At 55.7% G+C, this 25,423-nt stretch overlaps 11 protein-coding genes across 11 annotated transcripts; 3 read left to right on the forward strand and 8 right to left on the reverse strand.

Moving 5' to 3' along the window:
• Window positions 1-322: 322 nt before the first annotated feature.
• DL89DRAFT_254370 (PQ-loop-domain-containing protein) lies at window positions 323-848 on the forward strand (the record flags this gene model as incomplete). Its single annotated transcript, XM_040885268.1, has 2 exons — window positions 323-775; window positions 801-848. 2 exons carry the CDS (start codon window positions 323-325, stop codon window positions 846-848), a joined length of 501 nt encoding a protein of 166 aa, XP_040747763.1.
• Window positions 848-1,274, forward strand: DL89DRAFT_264394 (uncharacterized protein). The gene has a single exon (XM_040886229.1). The coding sequence runs from the start codon at window positions 870-872 to the stop codon at window positions 1,170-1,172; it is 303 nt and encodes a 100-aa protein (XP_040747764.1). The 5' UTR covers window positions 848-869; the 3' UTR covers window positions 1,173-1,274.
• DL89DRAFT_18722 (uncharacterized protein) lies at window positions 1,251-4,520 on the reverse strand. The gene has a single exon (XM_040883966.1). The coding sequence runs from the start codon at window positions 4,286-4,288 to the stop codon at window positions 1,328-1,330; it is 2,961 nt and encodes a 986-aa protein (XP_040747765.1). The 5' UTR covers window positions 4,289-4,520; the 3' UTR covers window positions 1,251-1,327.
• On the reverse strand, window positions 4,521-5,340 carry DL89DRAFT_18723 (uncharacterized protein). The gene has a single exon (XM_040883967.1). It carries the CDS (start codon window positions 5,254-5,256, stop codon window positions 4,753-4,755), a length of 504 nt encoding a protein of 167 aa, XP_040747766.1. The 5' UTR covers window positions 5,257-5,340; the 3' UTR covers window positions 4,521-4,752.
• Window positions 5,341-5,780: 440 nt separating this feature from the next.
• Window positions 5,781-7,818, reverse strand: DL89DRAFT_264395 (uncharacterized protein). The gene is made up of 6 exons (XM_040886230.1): window positions 7,646-7,818; window positions 7,448-7,616; window positions 7,042-7,419; window positions 6,811-7,010; window positions 6,564-6,767; window positions 5,781-6,535 (listed from the first exon to the last, which is right to left on the reverse strand). The coding sequence occupies exons 1-6, from the start codon at window positions 7,663-7,665 to the stop codon at window positions 5,812-5,814; spliced, it is 1,695 nt and encodes a 564-aa protein (XP_040747767.1). The 5' UTR covers window positions 7,666-7,818; the 3' UTR covers window positions 5,781-5,811.
• A 519-nt stretch (window positions 7,819-8,337) lies between these two features.
• DL89DRAFT_300742 (uncharacterized protein) lies at window positions 8,338-13,986 on the reverse strand. The gene is made up of 4 exons (XM_040890828.1): window positions 11,903-13,986; window positions 11,592-11,819; window positions 9,511-11,516; window positions 8,338-9,422 (listed from the first exon to the last, which is right to left on the reverse strand). Exons 1-4 carry the CDS (start codon window positions 13,937-13,939, stop codon window positions 8,684-8,686), a joined length of 5,010 nt encoding a protein of 1,669 aa, XP_040747768.1. The 5' UTR covers window positions 13,940-13,986; the 3' UTR covers window positions 8,338-8,683.
• A 233-nt stretch (window positions 13,987-14,219) lies between these two features.
• DL89DRAFT_290083 (AAA ATPase) lies at window positions 14,220-16,801 on the reverse strand (the record flags this gene model as incomplete). The annotated part of the gene is made up of 2 exons (XM_040890044.1): window positions 14,220-16,686; window positions 16,770-16,801. 2 exons carry the CDS (start codon window positions 16,799-16,801, stop codon window positions 14,220-14,222), a joined length of 2,499 nt encoding a protein of 832 aa, XP_040747769.1.
• A 529-nt stretch (window positions 16,802-17,330) lies between these two features.
• On the reverse strand, window positions 17,331-17,555 carry DL89DRAFT_207008 (HIT-like protein; the record flags this gene model as incomplete). Its single annotated transcript, XM_040884106.1, has 1 exon — window positions 17,331-17,555. A coding segment is annotated over one exon (225 nt), but the record flags the coding sequence as incomplete, so codon positions are not given.
• Window positions 17,556-19,004: 1,449 nt separating this feature from the next.
• On the reverse strand, window positions 19,005-19,545 carry DL89DRAFT_264398 (uncharacterized protein). Its single transcript, XM_040886231.1, has 4 exons — window positions 19,275-19,545; window positions 19,199-19,249; window positions 19,095-19,136; window positions 19,005-19,026 (listed from the first exon to the last, which is right to left on the reverse strand). The coding sequence occupies exons 1-3, from the start codon at window positions 19,518-19,520 to the stop codon at window positions 19,101-19,103; spliced, it is 333 nt and encodes a 110-aa protein (XP_040747771.1). The 5' UTR covers window positions 19,521-19,545; the 3' UTR covers window positions 19,005-19,026; window positions 19,095-19,100.
• A 1,029-nt stretch (window positions 19,546-20,574) lies between these two features.
• Window positions 20,575-23,782, forward strand: DL89DRAFT_264401 (uncharacterized protein). The gene is made up of 8 exons (XM_040886232.1): window positions 20,575-20,801; window positions 20,823-21,199; window positions 21,237-21,897; window positions 21,920-22,099; window positions 22,149-22,192; window positions 22,219-22,313; window positions 22,339-22,413; window positions 22,526-23,782. Exons 1-8 carry the CDS (start codon window positions 20,648-20,650, stop codon window positions 23,754-23,756), a joined length of 2,817 nt encoding a protein of 938 aa, XP_040747772.1. The 5' UTR covers window positions 20,575-20,647; the 3' UTR covers window positions 23,757-23,782.
• On the reverse strand, window positions 23,763-25,196 carry DL89DRAFT_277194 (PLP-dependent transferase; the record flags this gene model as incomplete). The annotated part of the gene is made up of 7 exons (XM_040889427.1): window positions 23,763-23,974; window positions 24,052-24,265; window positions 24,291-24,380; window positions 24,444-24,508; window positions 24,588-24,773; window positions 24,809-24,993; window positions 25,016-25,196. 7 exons carry the CDS (start codon window positions 25,194-25,196, stop codon window positions 23,786-23,788), a joined length of 1,110 nt encoding a protein of 369 aa, XP_040747773.1. The 3' UTR covers window positions 23,763-23,785.
• Between the last annotated feature and the right edge of the window lie 227 nt (window positions 25,197-25,423).

Consider the following 25,423-nt stretch of genomic DNA (forward strand, 5'->3'; position numbering starts at 1 on the left):
GGATTCCCCCTCCCATTAAAAGATCGTCCCCCTGGGAGTCGTGCCCGGGTCGGTGAGTGGGGATTCCTTTTCTCTCGGACTGGAACTGCGCAGGAGAGGGCCAAAGAAGGGATTCGCTGGAAGAGTGCTCTAAAGCCCCTCCCCCAGCCAACCGTTGGGGAGACGAACACGCGAATCCGCCCTATTGCTCCCACTCTCGCTTGGCCTAGTCAGTCACACAAGGTGTGTCACTTTCGATACTTGGCTCTGCCGCGCAGCCTAGTGCCCTCCTCTTCTTTCTCTCTTTACCTTTTCACTTATCATATACACCGGCTTATCAGAAATGCTTGACGCAGGAATCGGCCAGATAGTCTCGAGCGTCTTCGGATACGTCTCAATTGCGTGTTGGTTCGTTGTCCTCATGCCACAGATCCACCTAAACTACAAGCGCAAGTCGTGTGAAGGCGTCTCTCTTGCCTTCTACCTCATGTGGTCGCTAGGCGATGCCCTCAATCTGCTTGGCGCATGCCTCGAGAACATGATTCCGACTGCGATTATCCTGCCGCTGTACTACATCCTGACTGATACAGTGGTTTTGACTCAGTTCTACATGTACTATGGCAACCGGCCCGTAGGCAGCGACGCCGAGCAGCAGGCGCTGCTGGACGAGGAAACCTGCCAGGATATGCCCGCAGAGTCGCACTCTAAATCGCACAAGTGGAAGTGGACGGCGCTGGTCGTGGTCCTGGCGCTGGGGTCTGCTGTCATCGCTGCATATGCGTATGCCAACAGCTCGGTAAGTATCGCATTATCTGAAACAGCATCATCACTTTATGCACGCCCAGACGCTAATGCAGCTCGATATTTAGGAATGGCTGGTTCATGTCGATATGCGCAAGGCCATCGCCCAGCTGTGCGGGTATCTGTCGGCCGCCGTGTACTTGGGCGCATATTTCCCGCAAATACTCGAAAACTACCGCAGCAAATCGTGCGAGGGCCTATCGGTCGCCATGTTCGTCCTGGTCATCTTCGCAAATGTCACGTACTGCATGTCTATTCTGACATACCAGCGCCCGACACTGGACTATCTGCAAAAGTATGCTGCGTGGCTGCTGGGCGCTGCCGGCACGATCTGGCTCGAGCTTCTGGTACTGTGGCAATTCTATGTGTACCGCGGCAACAGCCGGTGTTGACCAGAGCCACTCAGGAGCAGTATAGATTTTTTTTTCTGAAACAGCTTTGCGATATCTTCAATTTATTTGGCCTGTAAAAGTACGATACAGTCCCCTTTTCCTTCTACCCTGTCCAAGTGCTTGTGCGCCATTCAGGCTAGCGCTGTGTCCGCCCCTCAGGCAATGTCGATGTAGCTCTTGGCCAGGGATTCGAGGAATATTATGTCATCTCTGGCTGTGTCGCCAGTTAGACGCGCGGACATGATAAAGTGCAGGTACCGGTAGAGCTGCTTCAGGTCTGTCGATTTGATGCCCAGAAACAGCTTGCTGTGGTCCATGTTCATCTTTAGCATATTGTTGGCTACCGATCCCTGCGGATCCAGAATCCCGCCCTGTGACACGTTGGCCTTCTCACACTGGTTCACATACGTCTCGTAGCACCTGTCGGCGCACGCCAGCACCCTCTGTGCATTGTGGCTGCGGATGAACTGCACCAGCATCGATGCCCAATCAGCTGTGCGCGCCCACACCTCGTCAGCTCTCATGCAAACGATTCCATCTGCCGTTACCGTGCGCAGATCGTCGAGCCGCTTGTTGGTCAGTTCCCGCAACACATCTTGGACCACGCTGCCGTTGGTGTCGGACAGCCGGCAACAGCACAGCGTCAGCATGTGGTAGTACAGCAGTGGCTCTGGCACAGCCTCTGGATCAAGGAGATTGCGCCTGAGACGACGCTCCATCTGCGATGCTGCCGCTCCGCTGCGCGCTACGTACCGCACAATGCTGTGCCGACTAAAGCCTTGACCAGAGGCTGTCTTAAAGTGCCGAAGCCCCTCGAGATGCGTCAGATGGCTGTGCAGATCGCTGGCCTGCACGCCCATGGCCAGCAGCTGGCAGCCATAGAATGCCTTGTACATTGGCCCGATCGCGCTATAGCCTATGCAGAAGAAGGGCCCAAGTACCGTAGATATGCGCTCGGCTGTAATCTCATTGCCCATCTGGTCCCTCATTTCCAAGTCAGCTGGCTCGCTCCTGCACGACAGGCTGCGGCCTACAGGAGACTGGCTACGCCTGCGACGAGATGTTGGGCTGCGTTCGCGACGACGTGAGTCGTACCGGCTATCAGACAGCCTGGCGTCCGAGTCGTGGGCCGACGGTGGCGTCTGGTCCGAGTTCTCAGACCAGCGGCTATGCTTGGTACCCAGCCGAGATGCCAGGTCGCCGCGAAGGTTGCCTCCCGCTCGGTTACTGATTGACGATGCGCCTACGATGCCCAGCTGGCTGGGTGCCTGTGCATTACTACCAGACGGCACCTTGGGCCTACTGATCAGATCATCGGAATCATCCCCGCTGTCATCAGTCCCAGCACCGCCGCTATACGCTGTGAGGCGCGGGCTATGGAAGCCGCGCTTGGTGTCGGGGAACTCTATCTCAGAATCCAACGACCCATGCTGCTGCTTAGCCAGGCGCGACCGCCCCTTTATTGACAGCGATTCGCTGGGTTGAGCTTTTGATGAACCAGTTGCCAACACCGCTCTTGGATTCTGCTTGTTCGAAGCGCCCTTGATCGACATGTGCCCGATCTCGCCAGGCTCGATGGGGCTTGCTGTCGAACGCGGCCGCGAACTGCTGTCCCAATCGCTACTAGAGACAGACTTGGGTGAGTGAGTAGGCAGTCTCTTGCTGATAGGACTGGGCGAGTGGTTGTCGGCTGGCCTTGCTGCCTTTGGGCGCTGCGAGAGCACTGGTGCTGCCACAGGATTTGCTGGGGATACAGACTTTTTCTGAAGCTGGGGTGCAGGCTTTGCTTGTGTAGATTGTGCTGGCCTCTGAGCAGAGGTAGTTGAAACAGATATGGCTGTCTGGGGAGTTGGCGACAGCTGTATGTTGGCAAAGGAAGAAGGCGAGAGGACTGCGTGCGGGTTCACTACCTCAGAAAGTGGGGAGTTGTTAGATGCATGGCGTGGGCTCTCAGGCCGGCGGGCGGGTAGGCATTTGCTTTCTGAACCGGTAGCTGGGCTGCTATATTGTACCTCATTCCGAGTCTGCTGGGTGGTGCCAGCGCTTGAGACAGGAGTGCGCAGTTTTCTGCTGGCAGCCTGCTGTGCCCTCAACTTTTCCTTTAGAAAGTTACCTAATTCGGCCGTTTTCATTGCCTCAAGCCGCGTGTTGTTCTGCACACTCTCGCTCTCAAGCTGCCTCCGGAACTCACGGATCTTTTCCAGGTGTTCAGACGATATGTTGCTGACAAACGACGGCGGTGCCTGCTGTTGCACTTGCTGTTGGATTGGTGCCGACACTGGCTGTTGCTGTTGCTGTTGCTGCTGATGCTGATGCTGATGCTTCTGCAAGAGCTGTTGGTGGCGCTGATCCCGGAGACGCTGCAGCTCTTCGTCTTCCAGCTTTCTCTTTTGCTGGCGCGCCATGTCAGCTTGCGAGGTCGCCATCTGCGGTACAGCCACAGTCGCCTGAACAGCAGGGCTCATCGCCACACTCGACGTCACCGGCCCACGTAGCTCCCCCATAGATGCCACAGCTGGCGTCGCACTGGCTCGCACAGGCACCCGAGCTGCATTGCTGCTTCCTTGCGCCGCCAATATGGTCTGCATCTGGGCAATCTGCGCCGCCATGGTGGCCTGCGTGTTCTTCAACTCTTCTATTTGCTTCGCCTGCTCGTCAGCACGTCTCTGTGCACTGCGCATTTCCTGGACCTCCTGCCTCAGCACTGCACAGTCCTTTGCAGCCTGGCTGATCTCCTTGCGGATCTCCTCGATGCTGCTGTTGGTATGGCTGACGTGCCATTGCAGTTCAGCCGTCGTCTGATGCAGGCTATCCCGCCCCACAGTCAGCTGGTCAATACTCTCTGTCAACTCCTTTGTCCGGTTGACGAGTATCTCAAACCCCTTGCCGGTCACGTCGATCGACTTGGACTTGTCTTCCACCACCGCGCGAAGCTCGTCCAGTCGTTCGCTCAACGACTCTACCCTCTGCATCGACATGTTCCTGGCTTCATGCAGCTGCCCCTCCAGCCGCACAATGTGGTTCATGCTGACGGACTCGGTCGGTGGCTTTATGCTCTGCAGCTCGGCGAGTATCGTCTCGAGCGACCGGTCCTGTCCAATGTGGTCCATTATCATGCAGCGCGGAATGAAAATGAGGTGAGGTGATGCGAATGTTGAAAAAAGAGTGCAGCGAAGGGCGCCTGATCCAGCAAAGAAAAGAAATTGTGAGGAAATTCCAGAGTGCAGAGAAAAAACGACGGCCGCGCTTGCACGCCTTTTATAGCGCGTGAGGGGTTGGCTCGATTTATTTTCAGATCAGAGGAACGATCTCTTCACCAGAGAATTGATACATGCCAGCAGCTAGCTATCGGCTGGCGCGCACGGTGGCTTGCCCGTGGCTGTCCCTTGAGTGCATTGTGGCACGCTATCCCTAGTCCGAGAAGGGCGCAGAGGCAGCCAAGGGCAGCAATCCGCTAGACACCTCGGCCAGTTTCCAAGCGCAACCGAAGGCAAGATATGCGCATGCAGCTCCTGCACGGGATTTAGGCTCGCCCACATGCCCATGATATCCTGGATGGATAAATGCCATATATTGTGTGCTACAGCGAATAAAACAGTGGTACCGTGCTTGCACCAGTCATGGATATTACGCCAGTGGCAAAGAAATCCCAGTGAATATTCCCCTTCCCGGCAATATCGATAAGCAGCCGCCGCATTCTGCGTCGTACTCTGTGCACACGATGCCGGAGACGCTGTCTTCGAGTCCCCCTGCTCCTCACGCCTCGTTCGATATCCAAGGTGACTCGGGTGGTCGGTTCCAGGGTGCACCCCGACCCTTGGCCATCTACCATGCCGCTTCGAGTATCGTCAGGCCCAGGAGGTGCAGCAGCCCAGCGTGGCGCAGCGTCTGTGACCCGTAGTGGAAACTCTTCAACAAGTGTGGCCTGCGATGTGGCATTAAGGCGGCGTGGTGCCTCTTCTGCCTGCTCTTCATTATGACCGGCGCTGTTTCTATTTAGTGAGCGGTGCTGGAGGTGGTATATAAATTCGGATGTGGATGGCATTAGCGGAAAGTATGTGAAGGCTGTGAGAAGGGAAGTCATATTTAGAAGGAGATGGTGTATCTCATATAGCAATACGTATGAGTTGGAGAAAGGCGAGGATGGTGACAAAATGCAGATATGTAGAAAAGATATTTAGAAAAGAGATGGCAAACCTCGACGCTCCTTCCAACTAGTTATTTATACCACGTTTACATCGATGGAGCCTGTCAGGTATAGGAAAGGGAAATATGACACCCTTTGCCTCGTCCTACATGTAAAAGGTCCCTGTGGAAAATGCCAGCTGTCTCCCGCGATGCTGCAGCAGCTCGGAAACTAGACAAAGGATGGCTGTGTGAAACGAATAAAGCAAATGGGCACATGAGACCATTTCCACTACAAGTCCTGACAGCTATACCGCACGCTTGATGTTGCGCCTCACCTTAATTGTACATATTTTCTCTCCTCTTCCACTATTCGGCCCTTTGGGATTGTCCATATGCTGTGCATGAAATCAACACACTGGCAAGCAACCTATTACATGCTACACCGTTGTTGGCCCCATGGAAACAAAGACACTGGATATTTATATTTCTAGTTGTGGCAAGAATAGAGGTGCTAGTACGGCTCGTCGTGGACCTCGAGCCAGGTGCGCTGCTGGCGCACCAGCCGATACGCCCAGTAGTGAGAGGCCCGGCTGGTGTCAGAGCACAGCTTGGGCGGCCCACAGATAAACACACCAATGCGCTTGTGCGGTGCGTCCTGTGCAATATCTCCGATGATGCTCTTCAGCTGTGGCCTGCCAAAACGCACCTTGCCCAGCTCGTTGAATCCGGCATCGCTGAACTCGTCACCTGCATTGCTTACGCTGTCGATTTCATGCACACTGTCAGAGGAGCTGGCACGCACACTGGTGTCTGCATCATCCTCGTCTGTCAGAGCCTTGCGTGTATAGTGCAGGTGCATGTTGATTTCCAGCCCAGACTCGCGCAGCATCTGCCACAGATCAGGGTACCAGCTGAGACAGCCCTTGGACCGGACTACCCAGATAAGATCGATCTTGGGCGGCACAGGCGCCTCGGTCGACCCAGTTTGCTTTGCCTTGGCTGCCTGCTTTTTGAGCTGGCCAACCACAGCGTACAGATACGAGACCATTGGGTTCAGGCCGTTGCCGCCAGCAACCAGCACCACCTGCTTGTAGTTGGTCGCATACTCAAGTGTGCCAGTGTAAGGACCGTCGATGCAGATCTTGGGCATGTCGTGGGTCTCGCGCACAGTTGTGTATGCAGGCTTGCTCATGTCGGTGTGCACAGTGACATGCGGCGCATGTATCTTGAACAGACTCGGCGATGCTGTCGTCGTCCTCCCACTTGCTGCGCGAGAACCGCATGTGCTTCTTGATTTTCTTGTTACGCCTCGCCTTATTTTTCTTGGCCTCAGCCTCAGCGCGAGCCTTTTCGACCCGGCACTCCTCCAAGAACCACTCAGGTGCGCCTAGCCGCTGGGCAAAGGCCAGTGACCAGTCACCACGCACCTTGAGCTGGAATGTGTATCCATCCGGGTCGGCGGGGTCGCTTGTCAGCGAGTACGGGTGCCACTTGCAGCGGGGCAATGGACGGGCAGTTGATTCGCAGGTGCTGGCCGTGGCGGAACCTGATTGACGGCCCGTAGATACGCACCTCGACAGCCTGGCCTGGGAAGAACCGGACCCACTCGATATGGGCCAGCCCACGAATGCGCCGCACATACCGCCAGGCCTTGTCCAGCACAAACAGCGCCAGGGGACCAGAGACATACTTGTGGATCTTGGCACGCTCCTTTGCCGTGGATGTATAGGAAGGGGATGACGATGACGAAGATGATCTGGTGACTGAAGCGGAACAGTTCGTAGTGCTTGCGCCGAATAGGACCGATCGATAGGACCATCATGACAATAAGCAAAACAAGCAGCAAGTGCCCGGTCCACCCGGATGTCCGCTCAAGCAGGTACCACCTGTATGTCTGCTGCGAGAAGAACGACTTGGACACCTCGTACAGGCCCTTGTACTCGCCCACTGTGTGGATGAGCGAGAACTTGACCACAAACAGACCCATGAGCCGGTGCACCGCAATGTTGCGCTCAAAGTTGATAAACCGGGGCACGAACGTCAGCCGCAGGAACCGCATCGTCTCATAGCACTGCGCTAACAGCGCAATCGCCAGGTCCAGCATGATGATGTCCATTGCCTAGATCGTTGATAAAGTACATGCGTACAGCCAGGCTGTCGCTGGTGCCGCGCAAGTAGATTCCCAGCATCACAAAGTGGTACACCAGGAATATGCTGTAGAATACGGCCCGCGAAATTGTGATCTCTGGGATTCGGTCAGGAACCGTCTTGAGGAATGCCAGGATTTTCTGCTTCTTGGACAGCTGATGGTGCATCCTCGCTACTGTGCACAGCCACCTGATGACTTTGCTTCGTCTGGCGACATGACTTTGTGCGTCTGTCAATGGAAGGGGAGCGTTGTGTGTCCTGTATGCGGTGGCAGCACCTGGATGCTCGCCACGGGGATTGATGTAGATTAAAAGTACAAACAGCTATATACGACAACGCACTGGCGCTGGTCAAGATAGATTATAGTTGAAAAAAGATTGAACAGGAAAGATAGGAGTGGAGGCCGTATTCAAGTCCAGCAAGCAGCCTGTGTCCAGGCGAAGAGGTATAAAAAGGGCTCGCAGCAATGTCAGGCCACCGAAATGCCGAGCCTGTCGTCCATGCTCAACTCCTACTCTTTTTGTGCTGAGGTACAGGAACAAGTACCACTGGATGTTTCTCACCCCCAACACTGTGCCCACTTCTTTTCTAGGAGTGGAGCTGAGAAGGTCGCTGGCGAAGCTTCGCCCGAGGTATTTTCCGCGCACGACTCCAGCGTAGCTCCTCTTATATGGCTCCTCAGCTGACGTCAGCGAGTGCGGTGGGGTTGCGTCGGCAAGCCTTGTCATTGAAGGATGTTGCAATTCCCAGCGGCGAGAAAAAAAAACGACATTTGGGTTTAATTAGATAGGACAAAAGCCCAACAGTTTTCATGCCGGGCAATCTGATGGTGCTGCAAGCCCGGATGGATTGGCAGTCGAAATCGAGAAAGGCTTCGGACGTTCCGTCGCAATGATCCCCTTCGAATCGTGACTCTCCCTTCTTCGTCTGACGGTCACACTGCGCTTATCTGGTCAAGCTGGGCGCTATCAATATGCGGCCACAGCGTGAGTTTATTTTTGCCGGACATTCCTTGCGCAATTCAGTGCCTTTGTTCGAATTCCACGCTCGATGTGTGTTGCTACCAGCTCACATGCAGCTGATTCATTTATTGTAGACCATCGTCATCTCCATGCCGCTCCGGCCCACAGGATACAGCGCCTTCTCCGCCTCCTCGACAGTCTTGAATCTGGCACCGTGCTCGTCAGCCATCGTCCGCTAGCATCACCCGGCGCTTGAAGATTGCCGAAAAGTTTTCACCTCTCAGCGATGCTATGTTTGCCGCTGCATCCAGTATCGTGATCGATCAGGAGGTTAGCCAGCAGCCGGGCCTGCACAACCATCTCTGATTGCAGCGGCCCTGTCATCTTGAGAAACTCCTTGTTCATACGCTCGGTACTGCCCGCTGCCGCCAGGCGAACCCTGATCAGTCGGCCGCCTGTGTCTTTGAGTGGTGCAAGCACAATCATGTATTTCACCAGTGCACCAGAGGCCTTGTCGCCGGATGTCGCCGGGTGATTAGATGGATCGGGGTTTCCGGCAGGTGGAGGATCTCTCGGCGACTCTTCTTTTGGACCTGCTGCAGCATTGCCTACAGAAGCATCCCGACCACTCTGCGGAGGTGCCTGCGACTGCCGATCTTCGTCCGGATGTACTACAGGCGACTCATTGCCTCTGGATGCACTGCTGGCCCTACTGGTCTTGCTGCTCGACTCGTTGGTGGCTAGTGTTGATACACCGCGATGACGACGAATGGCCTTACGAAAGATATCCCGTGCCCGGTGCCGTCCGCCCGAGGGCGAATCCTGCGCTGACGATGACCCCGACTTGTACTGCTGTGCTGCAGAGGCCTTATCCAGAGCCGACTGCTTGTGCGTGCGCTTGCGAGTTACAGCCGAGTGCCCATGGGTCTTCTTGCCATTGCTTCTTCTCTTTGTACGGATAGAGATTACAGGCACCCCCTGGGCTTTGCGTGGTGCTGCCGACGAAGCCCGTCTAGTATTCGAAAGGCTCTGGTGGATTTGAAGATGGTGGCGCTCCGGATTCATCGTCATTATCATCATCAGTGGTGCTCTCAAACCACCTGTTGGCAGTGTCTATCAGATTCCACAGATGTGCCATGTCTATCGAGTGTGGCGAATCGTTGAGCCAAATCACAGAGATGCCGCTGTGATAAAGCCGGGAGCAAAACACCTCGCTATACTCGCTGTCCAACGGACGGCCACCAACTAGGGCACTGATATTCGGCGCGAGGTAGTAGGCGACCTCAGTGTTTTCGGCCCAGAACTTGTACTTCAGCAGGTATGCATCATCCGGGTTTCGTTTCAAGCACTCCATGGGCTTGAGCTTCCCGCGACCTAGCTGATTCAGGAGCTGGCAGAACTCGCTGCTGATACCTCGGAGCTGCGCCTTCGCCGATGCGGGATGGGTCAACAGCTTCTCGTACGATTCCAGGTACACGACACCCGCATGGGCGATATACGGCATCGACAGGTCGTCCAGACGATCGACGTCTTCCAAGAGCTTTTGGCTAACCTTGATAAACGAGATGTCGCCCGTATGGCATGTACTGGTACACATACGGAAGTGCCCATTACCGTATGGTACACTGCTGCGGGGACGTGCAGCAGTAAACTGGACCACTGGTGGATGCTCACTCTGGCACATATCCGCGTATTCCCTCAGAACACCCTCAGTCAACTCCTCATGGCCATCTATGTCAACAAGCGGTTTGAAACGACGTAGCAATTCCTGACTCCTGCTGCTTGGCTTCCGCATTCCAGCCTTCAGCTCCGCATCTAACCAGGATTTATCGCTTCTACCTGGCTGTTCTGCAGTTCTACCTGTGCCCTCCAAGCTTCTCTCAGTGGCCAGAATGGAGGCTACATGTGCGTCATCGAGTATGTCACTGTTGATCGAGTCGCCGGGCTGCATGACCCAGTATCGTGTCGCGCTCGGGTAGCGGGCAGTGACCAACACACGTGTATTCTCTCCTGGGACGCCGTCGGGGTTCTCAAAGACAATCTCTGAATACAGTGAACGATGGAATGATGAGTACCAGCTGACACTCACTGGTCTGAAGCCATCAAGAATTCGCAAGAGATCGGGGTGGTAGTTGCATAGGAGCTGGCTGTTGTCAGGTAGCTTTTCCTTGCGCATGATCATTCGCGTCATCAGGATGTCAGGTCGATCGCGCGACGGAATGGGCCATGCCTGTTCAAATGCCTGAGTCAAGATCGAGTTGAACGACACAAGTGTGGTGAACAGCACTCTGTAAAGCGACGGACTGATTTTGTGCGTCCTTCGGACTGCAGTGCTATCGGTGGTGCTGACGTATCCCGGGTCCCTGGAATCAGTGAACAGGCCGAATGAGGTCACTGACACAATCTCCAACTCACGTAGTGCTGCCTGCGGATTGCACGATATGTAGCCGGTCTCATCGATGATCGCTGTCGAGTAGTCCCTCTTCTTGGCCACAATACTGCTAATTGCCCCAGTGTTAAGGTGGGCCAGCCTTCCAACTGCTTGCAGGTCCTCTACATTGTGGCCTTCGGTTGCCTTCAGGTACTTGTCCAACCGCTCCGATATGCCAACCAGGATTTTCTTTGTTTCAGGCAGTATGCGGATCTGGTTGAAAGACAGTCCCACCCAGGTATTGAGGCACTGGATCGACGTGATAAGCAGCTGATGGTACCGATCCCATTGTGTGTACCGGTAGAGGTGGCGGTCGCAGTCAGACAGCGTCCTAGCCAAATGGGCGACTAGCTCTCCTTGCTGCGCATGATCAAATTTCCCCTCCCACGTCAGCGCCGCGCCCATCGCCAGTGCGTATGCGTATACCCCCGACATGCTTGTTCGCGTAGAAATCCGAAGCTGTTCAACCAGGAACCGCAAGTACAGGCCAATGTATCCTGGGTTGTGGTTGCTGTACTGGAGCAAAAACAGGAGCAGCATGCTCGTCGTGTGTCGCAGGTTCAGGTCATCGGTCTCAGTGGCCAGCGCTGTCATCAGATTTTTGAAGATGTTCTCGATGATCGAATTCAGCTTTGGGCTCTCTTTGCCAATGTTGACAAACTTGCTGTTTGCAATCTACAGAGAAGGTGAATATGAGGACAGGTCGAGAAACACGCAATGGGGTGCAAACGGGATATAGCTAGCCCTTACCTGCTCCATGAGCTGATCCACAGACTGCATCCTGATGCTCCATTCGTCGCCAAGAGGCTGAAACACGCTCCTGTCGATTTGAAAACTAGCATATTCATGCAGCTGATCCACTCTGTCAAGGATGCCAAGGCTATAGTAGTACAGAGGAAACGCAATGAGTGAGCCAAACACGGCCAGCGCCTGCCGTCTGCGGGCACACTTTTCGCGCTGAAGCAATAGCGGTGAAACCTACATCCAACAAAGGAGAAATGTTAGTACAGGGAAGTACAATACTGGCAACACGCTTGCTGACTACACACATATCCACTTACAAGCTGTATCTCGCGCTCGGTTAGAGCCACAATGTCTGGAATCAATGGACGTATATAGCTGGTCTCATTCAGAAGCAGCTGCACGCTGGGCAAGATGATCTGCGCCTGCATGTCCTTGTGGATAACCTCGTACAAGATCCGCAGGATCCGGTCGCGATACTTTTGCCAGATTGGGTCATCGCGCTGCACCCGCATAGCCAGAATGCGGCTCAGTACCACGAGCGCCTGCGTCTTTGCTTTTACGGATTCGCTGGTCCCGTCAGTCTCTGCCATACCCATGTTAAACAGCGGAGTGCCGAAATAGTGAAGAATATAGTTGGCTGAAGGGGGTCGCTGAAGATGGACTACACCATCCACTTCAATGGCCTGCTTGATATCTAGCATCCTGTTTACAATCTCACACACATCTGTCACATACGCATAGTAGATTTTGTGTGGGATCATATGCGTATCAAGCGGCACTGTCGTGTAGTAGTAGAGCAGAGCCTCGGCATCACTGTTCGAGAGGTCGGTGACTGCTTCAAACATGTGTGGCTGTCGGCTTTCAAGGTATAGCTTGCTGTCGAGGCTGCAGGCATAATGTGAGCGCATGACACGCACTGCCGTATCGCTGAGCATATGGAGCCACTCCTTCATGACACTCTCGCGGTGGATCCAGTAAGGAAAGTTCTTCATGAACTCCCAGTTAACGCCTGTGGTACCGACCAGGTTGCCCCACACTGCCGCTAGTAGCTCCAATGCAATGCTTTCGAGCCGGTCGCCCAAAGTCGCCCAAGTAATGTCCCAGATTTCTGCTCCAATATACGGCCTGTATCGCTTTGTCCACGGAACCAGTCTTGGGTTGCCGCCATCCTGCGACAGGATCAGGTCCACAATGGTGACGAGCCACAGGTGCAGATGTGGCAGCTGATTGCCACTGACGGTCATTTTGTTGTGCTTAAGCGCAGCCAAAAACATCCGCAGAGCTCGAGAGAGCAGCTCCACATACCCTTCCCACAGTGCCGCAGCACGTCGTAGTCGCGCCTGTTGCCGCTCGCTCGTATTTTTATCGTCAAACTGCTGCTTCGGTGAATCGATGTGGCTAGACGCTGGCTGGAACCATGCTGATGGATCGTCTTGCATTGCTATCGACAGCAGTGGTATGCTGGGTACCTGAAGTTGCGGCCGCAAACCGCCGGATTCAGTTGCAGTAGCATCTTCTCTGGAGCTGATGACCTCGAGCCACTGGTCATCGGCTGTGTCATCGTCTTCATTAGCCTCGGCATTTGGTTTTTCTGAGGAGTCGGCCGAGGGCTCATCGACATGAGTCGATATCGAGAAGTAGCTATGCCTACTTGCTCCGCCCCTGTCCCCTTGGTTTTCTGGCACGATATTGGCACTGCTCTCGGAAGTTGGCACCGTGGATGAGGCGGGTTTTCCCGAACGCACGCCAGTAACCTGCAGCAGCCCGCCTTTGGCGCTCAGCGTCTGCCGTAGAGGAGAGCTCGGGGGTGGTGAGGCCCGCTGGTTTCTGGGCGGTTGCGGCATCCGGATGCACGGCTCGGTGATTTGGCCCATCCGCTGGTTGCTCTGGTGGACGACTTCTCGCGTCGGCATCTGATCCCAAAAGAACACGCGTGGGTTGAAAAGAACTCCTAGCCGCCAGATGACACTCACTGTGCACTTGGAAGTCAGCGACTCCTGGTCTTCCAGCGACAGCCCTGGCTCCTCCTCACAGAAATCGATCTCATGCATCGTGTGCAGCAGCTCGCTGCTCTGGTCCAGGGCATCGGAGATTAGGTCCAGGTCCTCGAGTGGTAACTGCAGGCCGAGCCTGATGACACCCGCCGCCCACCGCGCTTGGCTCGCGGTTGTGAACAAGTCTGATATGCGGTAGTCCCTGATTACGTTGTTCAACGCGCGGAATTGCTCGCGCTTGACCTCAAGTGGCACCATAGCCAGAAAGCTGTATATTGGTGATACCCTGTCTGGCAGAGTGCTAAAATCGGGGAGCTCCGGCGCCCAGCTACAGAACTCCTTGTCATCCGGGTCAATCATAGCTGGCTTTGTTGTCGAGAGTACTAATGTGAAGAGTTGGATTTAGAGCAAAGAGCCTGTGGATGTCTGCTAATTCAGCTGAGTTGTCCAGACATCGTTTGGCTGGTGCATTTTTGAAACCTCCGGCCAGTGGTCTCCTGCAGCAATGCACGGGTAGCATGGGGGTCGAGACCAGGCGATATTTAAATTGCAAATATCTTTTGGTTGTACGTGATGGTTAGAAACTACTGTAAGGAAAAGTGAAAAAAAAGCTCTTGTCAGGCAACGCGACCGATGCAGCTTACGAGTAGAGGTCCTCGTCGCCGTTGTCCTCGTTGAACTGCTGGTTGGCAGCACCCGAGTCCGCGGCAGCAGCCTGCTCGCTGGTTTCGCCGCCGTCAATTCCACCCTTGGGGAACTTGAAGGCACCAAAGCCACGCGACTGCTGCATGTTCTGGGCAAACATCTCGTAGCGGCGGATGTCGTTGTCCGACACCGAGCGACGAGCAAAGCGCATGGCCTCCTCAAAGTGGGCGCTGGTGATCTCGGGAACCGGGTCGTAGTCCTCGTCGGCATCCTCCATGGCAGCGTCCTCGCCATCCTTGGCCTGGCGCTCGCGCTCGCGGCGGATGTCCGCCTCAATGCTCTCGCGGATGGCGAGCTTGCTGGCACGCTGGCAGATCTCGGTCAGATCGGCTCCCGAGAAGCCAGAGGTCTTCTCGGCAATGAACTTGAGATCGACATTCGGCGCGATGGGCGACTTGCGCAGGGTGGCCTTCAGGATAGACAGGCGCGAGTCCAGATCGGGCAGCGGGATGTAGATCAGCTGGTCCAGACGGCCAGGGCGCAGCAGGGCACCATCGATCTGGTCGGGGCGGTTGGTGGCACCAATAACGAACACGTTCTTCTTGGCGTTCATGCCGTCCATCTCGGTAAGGATCTGGTTCAGCACACGGTCGCCAGCACCTCCAGCGTCGCCAGCCGAGTTGCCGCGAGCCTTGGCCACAGAGTCAAGCTCATCGAAGAACATGACGCAGGGGGCAGCGGCACGGGCCTTGTCGAACACGTCGCGCACGTTGGCCTCGGACTCACCAAACCACATGGTCAGCAGCTCGGGGCCCTTGATGGAAATAAAGTTTGCCTGGCACTCGTTGGCAATGGCCTTGGCCATCAGCGTCTTACCACAGCCCGGAGGGCCGTAGAACAGAACACCCTTGGACGGCGACATGCCAAACTTGAGGAACTTGTCCGGGTGCTCGACAGGGTACTGCACAGTCTCCTGCAGCTCGCGCTTGACGCTCTCCAGGCCACCAATATCGTCCCACTTGGTGGTGGGCACCTCGACCACGGTCTCGCGCAGCGCCGACGGGTTCGAGGTTCCAAGCGCGTAGCGGAAGTCGTCCATGGTCACAGCCAGCGAGTCGAGGATCTCGGCGTCGATCTCATCCTCCTCGAGATCAATCATGTCCATCTTGCCACGGATCTGCTGCATAGCAGCCTCCGAGCACAGCGACGCAACATCGGCACCGACGAATCCGTGGGTCTCGGAAGCAATCTTCTCGAGATCGACGTCATCGGCCAGGCGCATGTTCTTGGTGTGGATGCGCAGAATCTCGAGACGGCCAATCGGGTCAGGGATGCCAATGTCCACCTCGCGATCGAAGCGGCCAAAGCGACGCAGCGCCGGGTCGATCGAGTTGGGGCGGTTGGTGGCGGCCATGACAACGACGTTGGAGCGGGCCTTGATGCCGTCCATGAGCGTCAGCATCTGCGACACGACACGGCGCTCGACCTCACCGTTGGTCTTCTCGCGCTTTGGCGCAATGGCGTCAATTTCATCGATGAAAATGATGGACGGACTGTTCTTCTCGGCCTCCTCAAAGGCCTTGCGCAGGTTGGACTCGGACTCGCCAGCCATCTTCGACATGATCTCAGGGCCGTTGATCAGGAAGAAGAAGGCACCGGTCTCGTTGGCAACAGCGCGCGCCAGCAGCGTCTTACCGGTACCAGGCGGACCGTACATCAGGATGCCGCGCGGCGGCTTGATACCGATCGACTTGAACAGCTGCGGGTGGCGCAGCGGCAGCTCGACCAGCTCGCGGATCTGGGCCATCTGCTTGCGGCAGCCACCGACGTCGTCGTATCCAACCTCGCTCAGAGCCTGCTCCTCGTCCTCACGCTTGATGGGATCACCTTCGGTGTGGATGACGGTATCCTGTGCAACAATGCAGAACTCCTCGGGGTCAGTCTCGACCACCTTGAACTCAACTGCGCGCATACCAGCGCGCACAAGGAACGTGTCTCCCTTCCTGACGGGGCGGTAGGCCTCTGTGAAGTACGGCTTCAGATAGACCTCGAACAGGTCGCCGGTCAGGCCCTCGATGGTGTCGTCAATGGGCAGCACGTGGATGCGCTTGCCGTACTTGATGTCGGGCAGCGGGTGAATCGAGACGATGTCGCCCAGGCGCGTCCGCAGGTTCTTGCGCGCAACACGGTTGAGCTTAATCTTGTTGTCCTCGCACTCCTCGTCGGGGATGACAATCAGTACTGTGTCCTTGCGCTTCTTACCCTTGATCAGGATGGTGTCACCGCGGAACAGACCCAGGGTGTCAAGCGTCTTTGGCGAGATGACTGCAACTGAGTTGTCGTCGTTGGTTGCATCGTCGATCATGAGCTTGTTGGGCGCTGACTTCTTGCGAAGAATGGCAGTGGCCAAGTCATGGTCCGGGTCGGCCGGCTTGGCGTTCAGGTCGATAGCCGCGTCATTCCTAAATTCAAAGAGCGCTAAATTAGCAGCAGAGCTGTTGCCCAGGCAGATATAAATCAGCGCGCTGGTGGAACAGATACTTACTGGAGCAGGGGTTTGCGTTCGCCGTCAGACATTTGCGTTCAGGCTGCGTTTGCTACTAATGCAAAGGGGTTTATCCGTTTTGGGGGTAGGTGCGGTTGTCTGCAGGAGAGAGATAGAGCGTCTCCAGGTAATAAGAGTGGACTGCGGTTAAAAATAGGAGTGTCCTTCAAAAGTATCTAGCGAAAGAAAATAATGGAAAAAAGAAAGCGTTGCAGAGCAAAAGAGCCGCGGCCCCTCGCCTTCCCTTTGCATCGGCCTGGCAATGCACGCGCAGTCATGGAAGGCCGCAGAGCCCACACACGTAATCGCAGCAGCCAGAAGCCCAGGTTGCAGACTCGGCGCCCTGCGATTGCTCAGGCCCAGCGATGACGTGGTTGATCTAATGCGCTGATTTAATCCTGCTCGAGCTGGTCGAGCAGCTGCGGCACAGGGTAGAACCACCTGGCCCCTTCGGCGGGGAACATTTTCCCCGAGTGCTTGTGCTTGAACGGCAGGCCCAGGCAGTGCATGTGCAGGTGGATGGATGCTGTTGAACGGCGGGCGGTGGAAGCCGAACCGGGCGTTCTCGCTCTCGAATCCCTGCTCGCGCAGCAGGCGCTGTCCCAGCTCGTGCATCCGTTTGACCATCGGGATATCGCCGCTTGTCAGTTCCTTGACGGTGCCAAAGTGCTCTCGCGGAATCACCAGCAGGTGCAGCCTCGCATCCGGCTTAATGTCGTGGAAGGCAATGAGCTCGTCGTCCTCGTAGACCACACGGTCCAGTGGGTGGCAGAACACACAGTACTTTGGCTTCTTCTGTCCGCGCATAATCCAGTACGATGCGAGTGTAACTAGTGCGCCGCAGGATACTAAAGCAGCGCGCTTCAGGTACATGCTGGATAAAAATAATTGGAAATGCCTGTGCAGCGTGGTGCAGTGGATTTGCAACAAAGTACATGAATTTACAAACTTTGTGTACTATGGATATGTCTAATACTCGTACATATCCGTTTGTGCAGCACAAATTAGTGTGCACAGACTTTGCAACAACCTACCATATGAATTGCTTCACTTCCAGAATGAATATATTTTCTTCCAGATAGTGACTGCATCACCAGACTGTGGTACAATACAGCAACACCGATATAGAGTCAAAAGGTATCTTTGTGGGTTGCGACATTGTTGGACGTCTGATGACTAGGATGTCATATCCCGCAAAATATTTAGGTTCAACATTGGTACCAATAACAAGCACTTTCACTCAGACGCATCGACAACTGCCTCTTGGCTCATCTGTGGAGTCTCAGAAGACTGAAGGACTAGGGTGTCTGGTAATCGCATGGCAGTTCCTTGCCTGTACTGTGAAGAAAAATAGCCGTGAAACGAGACGAAGTCAAAAAGAGGGAGTCGCTGGCGGAATTTGACCACAGCTATAAACACAATTGTCATGTCCGCCGCCATTGTTCCTTAGACAGGTGTTTTCAATCCCGCTTTGGCAAACAAAAAAACAGACCTGCAAGAGATGTAGACACGCCGGGATGGCGCGTGGTATTCCACGTTTTGCACTTTGGCTTCTTCACTGACACTCTCCATTCCATATTATCAACATATCTCTATACGCAAGCATGCCGCGCCGTCACAATCGCCCGCTCAGATCATGGACCGATTCGATGGGAAGCTCAGTAACACTGTTTGGCAACTCCAACTCGCGAGTCCGCGCACTGCAGTGACCTCCGGGCCACATCGCCCGAACCCGCGAATCCAGCCCGTCGAGCTTCGGCGGCTGGTCCACGATCTGAACTCGTCTCGCATCGCAGACATTCCTGAGGTTGATGAGGATAATCTGGACACCGAGTCAATCCCTGAAAGTATATCCCCGAATGGCCGCCAGAACCGGGCAGCATCTTCTGCCGAATCGTCAGAGTACCCATCGGTTGATTACAGTCAGTCAAGGCGCCGGTGGGCGGCGAGCAGGATCAAGCGCAAGCTGAGACAACTCTGTCACCTGTGTGCGTACTACTTTGAGCGCATGTGCGCAGAGTGTGCCACAGGCTGCAGTATCTACTCGCCTCTACAATACACATACCACTACTAAGGCATGCAAATTGGAGACATGGTCACCTGGTGCAGCTCAGCGAAAGGTGGTGGAGAGTGGCCCCCATATGGGCATGCTGCATTTGCACATCATCCACCTTCGCTCTTCCTCCAGTCCTTCGATCGACACACAGTTGACATGAAACCATAGCACTCTTGCACTCGTGACCAGCACCCCATTGACGTGAGTACTCTGGCTTCTTTTTTGAAGAACCGAAAGAAAGAAATTATTGTGTTGGCTGTACAGAATAGATTAGGTTAGTGGGTAGAGACCGAGTAGTACGAGTTCACGCCCTGGGTGCGAGCCGCGAATCTGCGGGCCAAGGATGCTCTCGTGCAGGAAGCGTGAAGGGGACCTTGAGCTTGCGCTTGAGCCGGCTTGCAAGCCCATGTGCGGTTTTGGTGGACTCATCGTGTGCATCGCCCGACGACGTAGGTCTGCTCAGAGTTCGACCGGGCGACCCGCGCTGTGCTAGCAACATAGCCCGGCGCGCTCTGCCGACGTGCTCTAGCAGAAGACCCGGTTGTGTGCGACAGGCTGTTGGGAGTCTGCGTTGAGTGTGGCCGCCGCTCGGGTGCCATGGCCGAGGTTGGCGAGTTCTCCAGGTATGCTCTTTCCTCCTGCTGTGCGGCGGCGACGGCTCCCTCTACAGCAACGAGAGTTACAGACGACTGCATTGAGTTTGTCCACTCCAGGCGGCGGTGACGGCGATGTCTTGATCTCGGCATGGCTGTGCTCTTTTTGAAGCTGGTTGCAATGGAGTATTGAAAGTGGCAGGGAAAAGAATTAAGACTGGAAAGTAGTCCTTGTTTCGTCTGGCCGGCGGGCAGGATTGCGCTTTATACAAGAAACAGCTGCTGGCCTCAGGGCTGCACGGACAGGGCACAGATATCTCCCTTAAGGGCTGTAGCATGCCTGGTTCCACCGCAATTATTGCCCCGCCAGTTCAGACGAAGAGTGGCCAGATTAGCAGCGCAAGGTCTCGTGTCAATCCTTATAAAACCAAATGGTGCCTAGCCCTTTTTGGCGGCCAGCAGCGTAGATCACACCGCGCGACGGCCACTCGCAGACACTCGGAATGCCTGACATTCTAGCGAACAATACTGTCAACAGCGCAAATGGCCCGAACCACATGATGGTGCCCGGGTGACGATTGCCAGTGGGTATGTGCGCTGCCCAACCACCGCCAACACTATCCTTGCCCTTAGGCACACACCACTTAAAGCTGCATGCGCAGGCGTCACTCGTGCATATGCTGCTGCTGGAAAGGCAGCAGGCGAAGGGGAGCTGGCAAGAAGGAACAGCTGGCAAGAAAAAAAAGTGGCATGTGCGTTCGCATTCCTGCCTAGGATCAGGAGCTGTGATATCACTGAGTTGCAGCAACAGCCGAGCAGCGTGTGTGGTCATAGTCGCCTGCTCTGCTCATGCAAGGGCGCAGGCAATGGAATAGGCCTGGGTAGAGCTGCTGGCCACAGCCAGAGGGCCTGCAATGTGCCCAGTCGTTGCGCCATTTGCCGTATGAGTGGCGGTTCCGGGACCACCACTTAATATGCTAGTAGCGCGAGCCGAGCTGTGCAGGTGGCTTAGCCCATCCAAAAAAAAAATACTGTATTCCTCCTGGGCCGACAAGCAGCCTCCCTATCGTTACTCTGTTCCCAAATTCAACCTGATTCTGACATTTCTCCCAATGGGCGGCAGCAAGAAGGTCCAGGCATCGCTGTCGTCGTTCTTCAAATCCAAAAGGGCGCCCGCCGATGATGTGCCGTCGAAGCGGCCCAGCGCAGCAGCCAGCGAGGATGGCGACATGGATGTGGACGAGCAGTTGACAATCATCGCCGAAACGCCAAAGAAACGCGCCCGCGTCATTTCCGATGACGACATGGACGACGATTACGTCGACGGGCAGCAGGCGTTAGCAGGTGCCAAGTCACGGCCGCCGGTGGCCAGAAAGAGCCTCAGTGAGTTGCATTGCAGATCAGACACGCAGCAGGCAACCCTGGTAAAATCGGTCTCCGACACGTCTGACTTGGCAGAGCGGATGCGGGAGCGGATCCGCGAGAACGGACTGTCACAAGGATCGGGCGGTATGGCAACGGGCACCGTTGAAGGCACATCGATCCAGCTGGTTGAGCGCAAGAAGGGAGTAAAGTACACGCCGTTGGAGATGCAGGTGCTGGATATGAAAACGAAACACCCAGACATTCTGCTGGCAGTCGAGGTTGGGTACAAGTACCGGTTCTTTGGCGAAGACGCACGGATTGCGTCGCGGGTGCTGGGTATTATGTGCACCACCGCCAACAACTTTTACAACGCCAGCATTCCGACTCCCCGGCTCATGGTGCATGTGCGGCGGTTAGTACATGCTGGGATACAAAGTCGGTGTGATGCGGCAGGTCGAGACGGCAGCGCTCAAGGCCATTGGCGACAACAAGAGCGCGCCATTCACGCGTGAACTAGCTGAGGTCTTCACTGCTGGTACCATGGTCGAGGAGGTCGAGGACTACGCTAGTGGCAATGGCAGGATACATGACAAGTATCTGTTTTGTGCTGTTGAATCGCCAGAGAGATGTGCCAACAATGGTGCACGGATCGGAGTCTTGGCAGTGCAGATTACGACTGGCGATGTCATATACGATGAATTCGAGGACGGGTACTTGCGAAGCGAGCTTGACACACGACTAGCACATCTACAGCCCAGCGAGCTGGTAGTGCCCGAAGGACTCAGCAGCGAAACACTAAAGGTGCTATCTGCGTACTGTGACCAGCCGATTGCATCTAGCGCAGGCAGGGTGGAGCCCACGTTGGAGCAGGCTCAGCGGACCGGTGCTCGTGTAGCATTTAGCGATCCTACGCTCCATGACCCGCCAGCAGCAGTGCAGTTTGTCGCAGACTTTTACGCAGAGAACCACTCCGGCGAAATGCTTGGCCGTGTGCTCGATCTCCCAGAAACCATTGTTATGTGTGTGGCACAGCTGGTCAAGTACCTGGAGCCATTTGGTCTGACCCAGGTGTTTCTTAACAGCACCAAGCAAGCATTCATGCCGTTCCGCACCCGTTCGCGCATGCTTCTTCGGAGCAACTGCTATGCATACATTGGCTGTATTCACATCCGGTGATACGCGGAAGACCGACTCGGCCATGGAGCTCAAGTCGCTTCTTTCGCCTGATTCGAGGCTCGGCAGTGTGCACAGTGCTTATGTGCATGGCGGAGATGGCTCCCTGTTCAGTGTCATGGACTTTACATCATCGCCATTTGGTCCGCCGCCTGCTAAGGCACTGGGTTGCTCACCCATTGGTATCGAAAGTTGATCTGAACGAGCGCATTATTGCGGTTGAGTTCCTCAAGGGCGTGCTGGACAAAGAAAATGACTCAAGGCAACGGCTGATGACCCGGTCAAGGCGACCGTCTTGCGAGTTAAAGGCGCATTGCACCGTATGGTTGATCTGGAGCGCGGACTATGCCGGATTCGGTACCAGCGAGCGACTCCCAACGAGCTACTGCGCATTCCTGCGCTCCTTAGACCTCGCTGCCAGTCTGCTGTCTCCCGGCACTGAAATAACAGGAACCACGTCTGCTGGCCGATGTGCTGAGCGAACGAGATTCTGGACAGAGGAGCTTCGGGCATCAGTCAGCTCGTGGAAATCGCAGCTTGACCCCCGCTGCGCACGGAGCGGCGACAAGAGGAATCCTGTTCCAATCCGGAGCTCTCCATGGCCGCGTGCAGGAATTCCACACTAAAATCGCCCAGGTGGAGAGCGAGTTAGAGGCACATGCAGACTCGGTTGCCCAGGGGCTGGGTGTCAAGACATTCATGTTCAAGAGCATCTCTGGCATAGACTATCTGGTCGACGTCACCAACGTCAAGGCGCGGACAGTCCCGGATGACTGGGTCAAGATCTCAAGCACCAAAACCAACTCGCGTTTCCACACGCCCTTCATTGTCAGGAAGCTGGCTGAGCGCGAGCGGTACCGCGAGCTTCTGGCCAGTGCCGCAAACAGCGCGTACAGCGACTTCCTTGGCGAGATCACATCCAACTACGAGCAGCTGCGTAGACTGGTACATACCTTGGCCACCTTTGACGCATTGCTGTCGCTTGCCACATTGGCTTCGCGGGATGGGTATACAAAGCCCGAGATCGTAGATTCCAATGAAGCCCAGATTAGCCTGACAGGCGCCCGACACCCAGTGCTCAGCAGCGACTCCACAAAGCCGTACGTGCCAAACGATATTGCGCTGGGAGGTCCTGCGCGCGCAGTGATTCTGACCGGGCCCAACATGGGCGGCAAGAGCTCGCTGATCCGCACCGTCGCGTTGGTCTGCGTCATGGCGCAATGCGGGTCGTACGTGCCTGCAGAGGCTGCTAAGCTCAGCATCATCGACGCCATATTCACGCGCATGGGCGCGTCAGACGACCTGATGGCTGGGGAGAGCACCTTCATGGTGGAGATGCGCGAGACCGCCGAGCTGATGCGCCAGGCGACACCCAACTCTTTGGTGATTTTGGATGAGCTCGGTCGCGGTACCAGCACACATGATGGCGCGGCCATTGCGGTTGCTGTGCTCGATTACTTGGCTCGGCGGCGGCCACTGACCCTGTTTGTCACGCACTACGCTCACTTGGTCGACGAGTTTGCTGGTAGCGAGCAGATCCGGTCATTTCACATGTCGTTCTTGGAGCGGACGGCTGACGACGGCATCAGCCAGCTCACGTTCCTATACAAGCTGGTTGAAGGCGGATCCCACGACAGCTACGGGCTCAACGTCGCGCGCATGGCTGGGCTGCCATCATCTCTGCTTCAATGCGCCAAGGACAAGGCCGAGTGGATGAAGCTTGACATTGACAGCAAGCTGGCAGTGCAGACAGCACGCAGGCTGACTGATGTTGTAGCGAAAGCCAGACAAAATGTGTAATGATTTGAATATATTGCACGCTATCAGTACTAGTTGGTGAATGGGGCCAGGGCCTCGGCAAACCGAGAGACCGCTGTCTCGAACTGGTCAATGGATGCATACGAGAACGCTGCACGCATATACGGCTTGTCCATGACCTCGTCGCACTGCCCCAGCGGCGAGAACATGTACCCAGGCACCAGCATGACGTGGTTCTCAATCATGGCGTCAAAGATGTCCTGCATCACCCCCTCCTCGCCCTTGCCTCCTCGTTCAAATGGATCTTGAACCACAAGAACATGCCGGCATCGGGCACGGTAAACTCGACCTTGCCCTTCAGATACTTGAAGCACAGGTCGACGAACACATCGCGGCGCACAGCGTATTCGCGCTGGATCTGGACCAGATGCTTCTCCCAGCCGGAGTGTCCCCAGTCCTCGTTCATCAGCCGAGAGACCAGCGCCTGGCTGAGTCCTGACGGCTGCTGCGTGCTCGTCTCGTTGTGGAACTGGATCTTGTCAGGTAATATACTTGGGCGCCGTGATCCATCCGCACCGCAGTCCTGGTGCCAGAACCTTGCTGAATGAGTCCAGGCGGATCACGCGTCCCTCAGTGTCCAGGGAGAGCAGCGACGGCACAAGCGTCCTGAGGCCCGGGAGATCGCGATACCGGTCCTCCTGGTCCTGCACCTGCTCAGCCGGAATGTACGGCGCAAACTGCAGATAGTAGTACGGGTCGTCTTCGATCAGCACCAGGTTGTGCTTCTTTGCGACCTCAGTAGACCGCCAGCTTGCGCTCAGCCGACATGGTCGCGCCCGTCGGGTTCTGCGCAGTCGGAATCAGGTAGGCCACACGCGGCTTGCGGCTCTTGCCGTCCCACTCGGCCACGACCTTGTCGAGGGCCTCGGGGACTATGCCCTGGGAGTCCATAGCTACGGGCGCCAGCTCAATGCCCATGGGCGCGACTGTCTCCATGATCGCCGGGTACGTCCACTCGTCGACCAGCAGTGTGTCGCCGTGCTCGCAGAACAGCATCAGCTGCCTTGACGAACGCATCGGTGTTGCCGCTCGACACCTACCACATCCCAGTCCGAGTACTTTGGGTTGTGCACGCGCTCCGTATGCTCCATTGCAAACTTGGAGTAGCTGGGGACGCCGCGGCCGTTGCCATACTGCAGGAATTTGTCAAGACCCTCGATGGACGACACATCGCCGGCTGAAATCGACGCATCAACAAATGCAGTGTCTGCTGAGGTGGCTGGCTTGCCGGCTTCGGCTACCTTGGCCGCCAATGCTGGCGAACGGGAATGTGGCCGGGTGCGGGAGACCCGCGCCCAGAGAGACAAGCGTGGGGTCGGCTGCCATGTACTTGAGCAGCGACTTCAGCGGGCTGTTCTTGCGCAGCCGTGTGGTCTGCGTGAAGTACCCGGACAGGTCCTTGGAGTGCGGCGCTACTGGCATAGTAAGGTATCGAGAGAGAAAAAAAAAAGCTAGGGCAGTTCTAAGAAGTACAAGTTGCTGGGAAAACAACAAAACAGAAGATGGCAGTGGGAGTTGGGAAATGCTCCGGCTGTGAGGAGAGTTAGTGAGTCTTTATACTGACAGACGGCGAATTGGTTCATCCGTACCGGGTAGATCAACCCCGCCTTGTTAGTCAGCACGCAGCACATAGATGTTGCACATTTCCC

Source organism: Linderina pennispora (assembly GCF_002104995.1).
Source record: "Linderina pennispora strain ATCC 12442 chromosome Unknown DL89scaffold_1, whole genome shotgun sequence".
Classification (NCBI taxonomy): Eukaryota; Fungi; Kickxellomycota; class Kickxellomycetes; order Kickxellales; family Kickxellaceae; genus Linderina; species Linderina pennispora.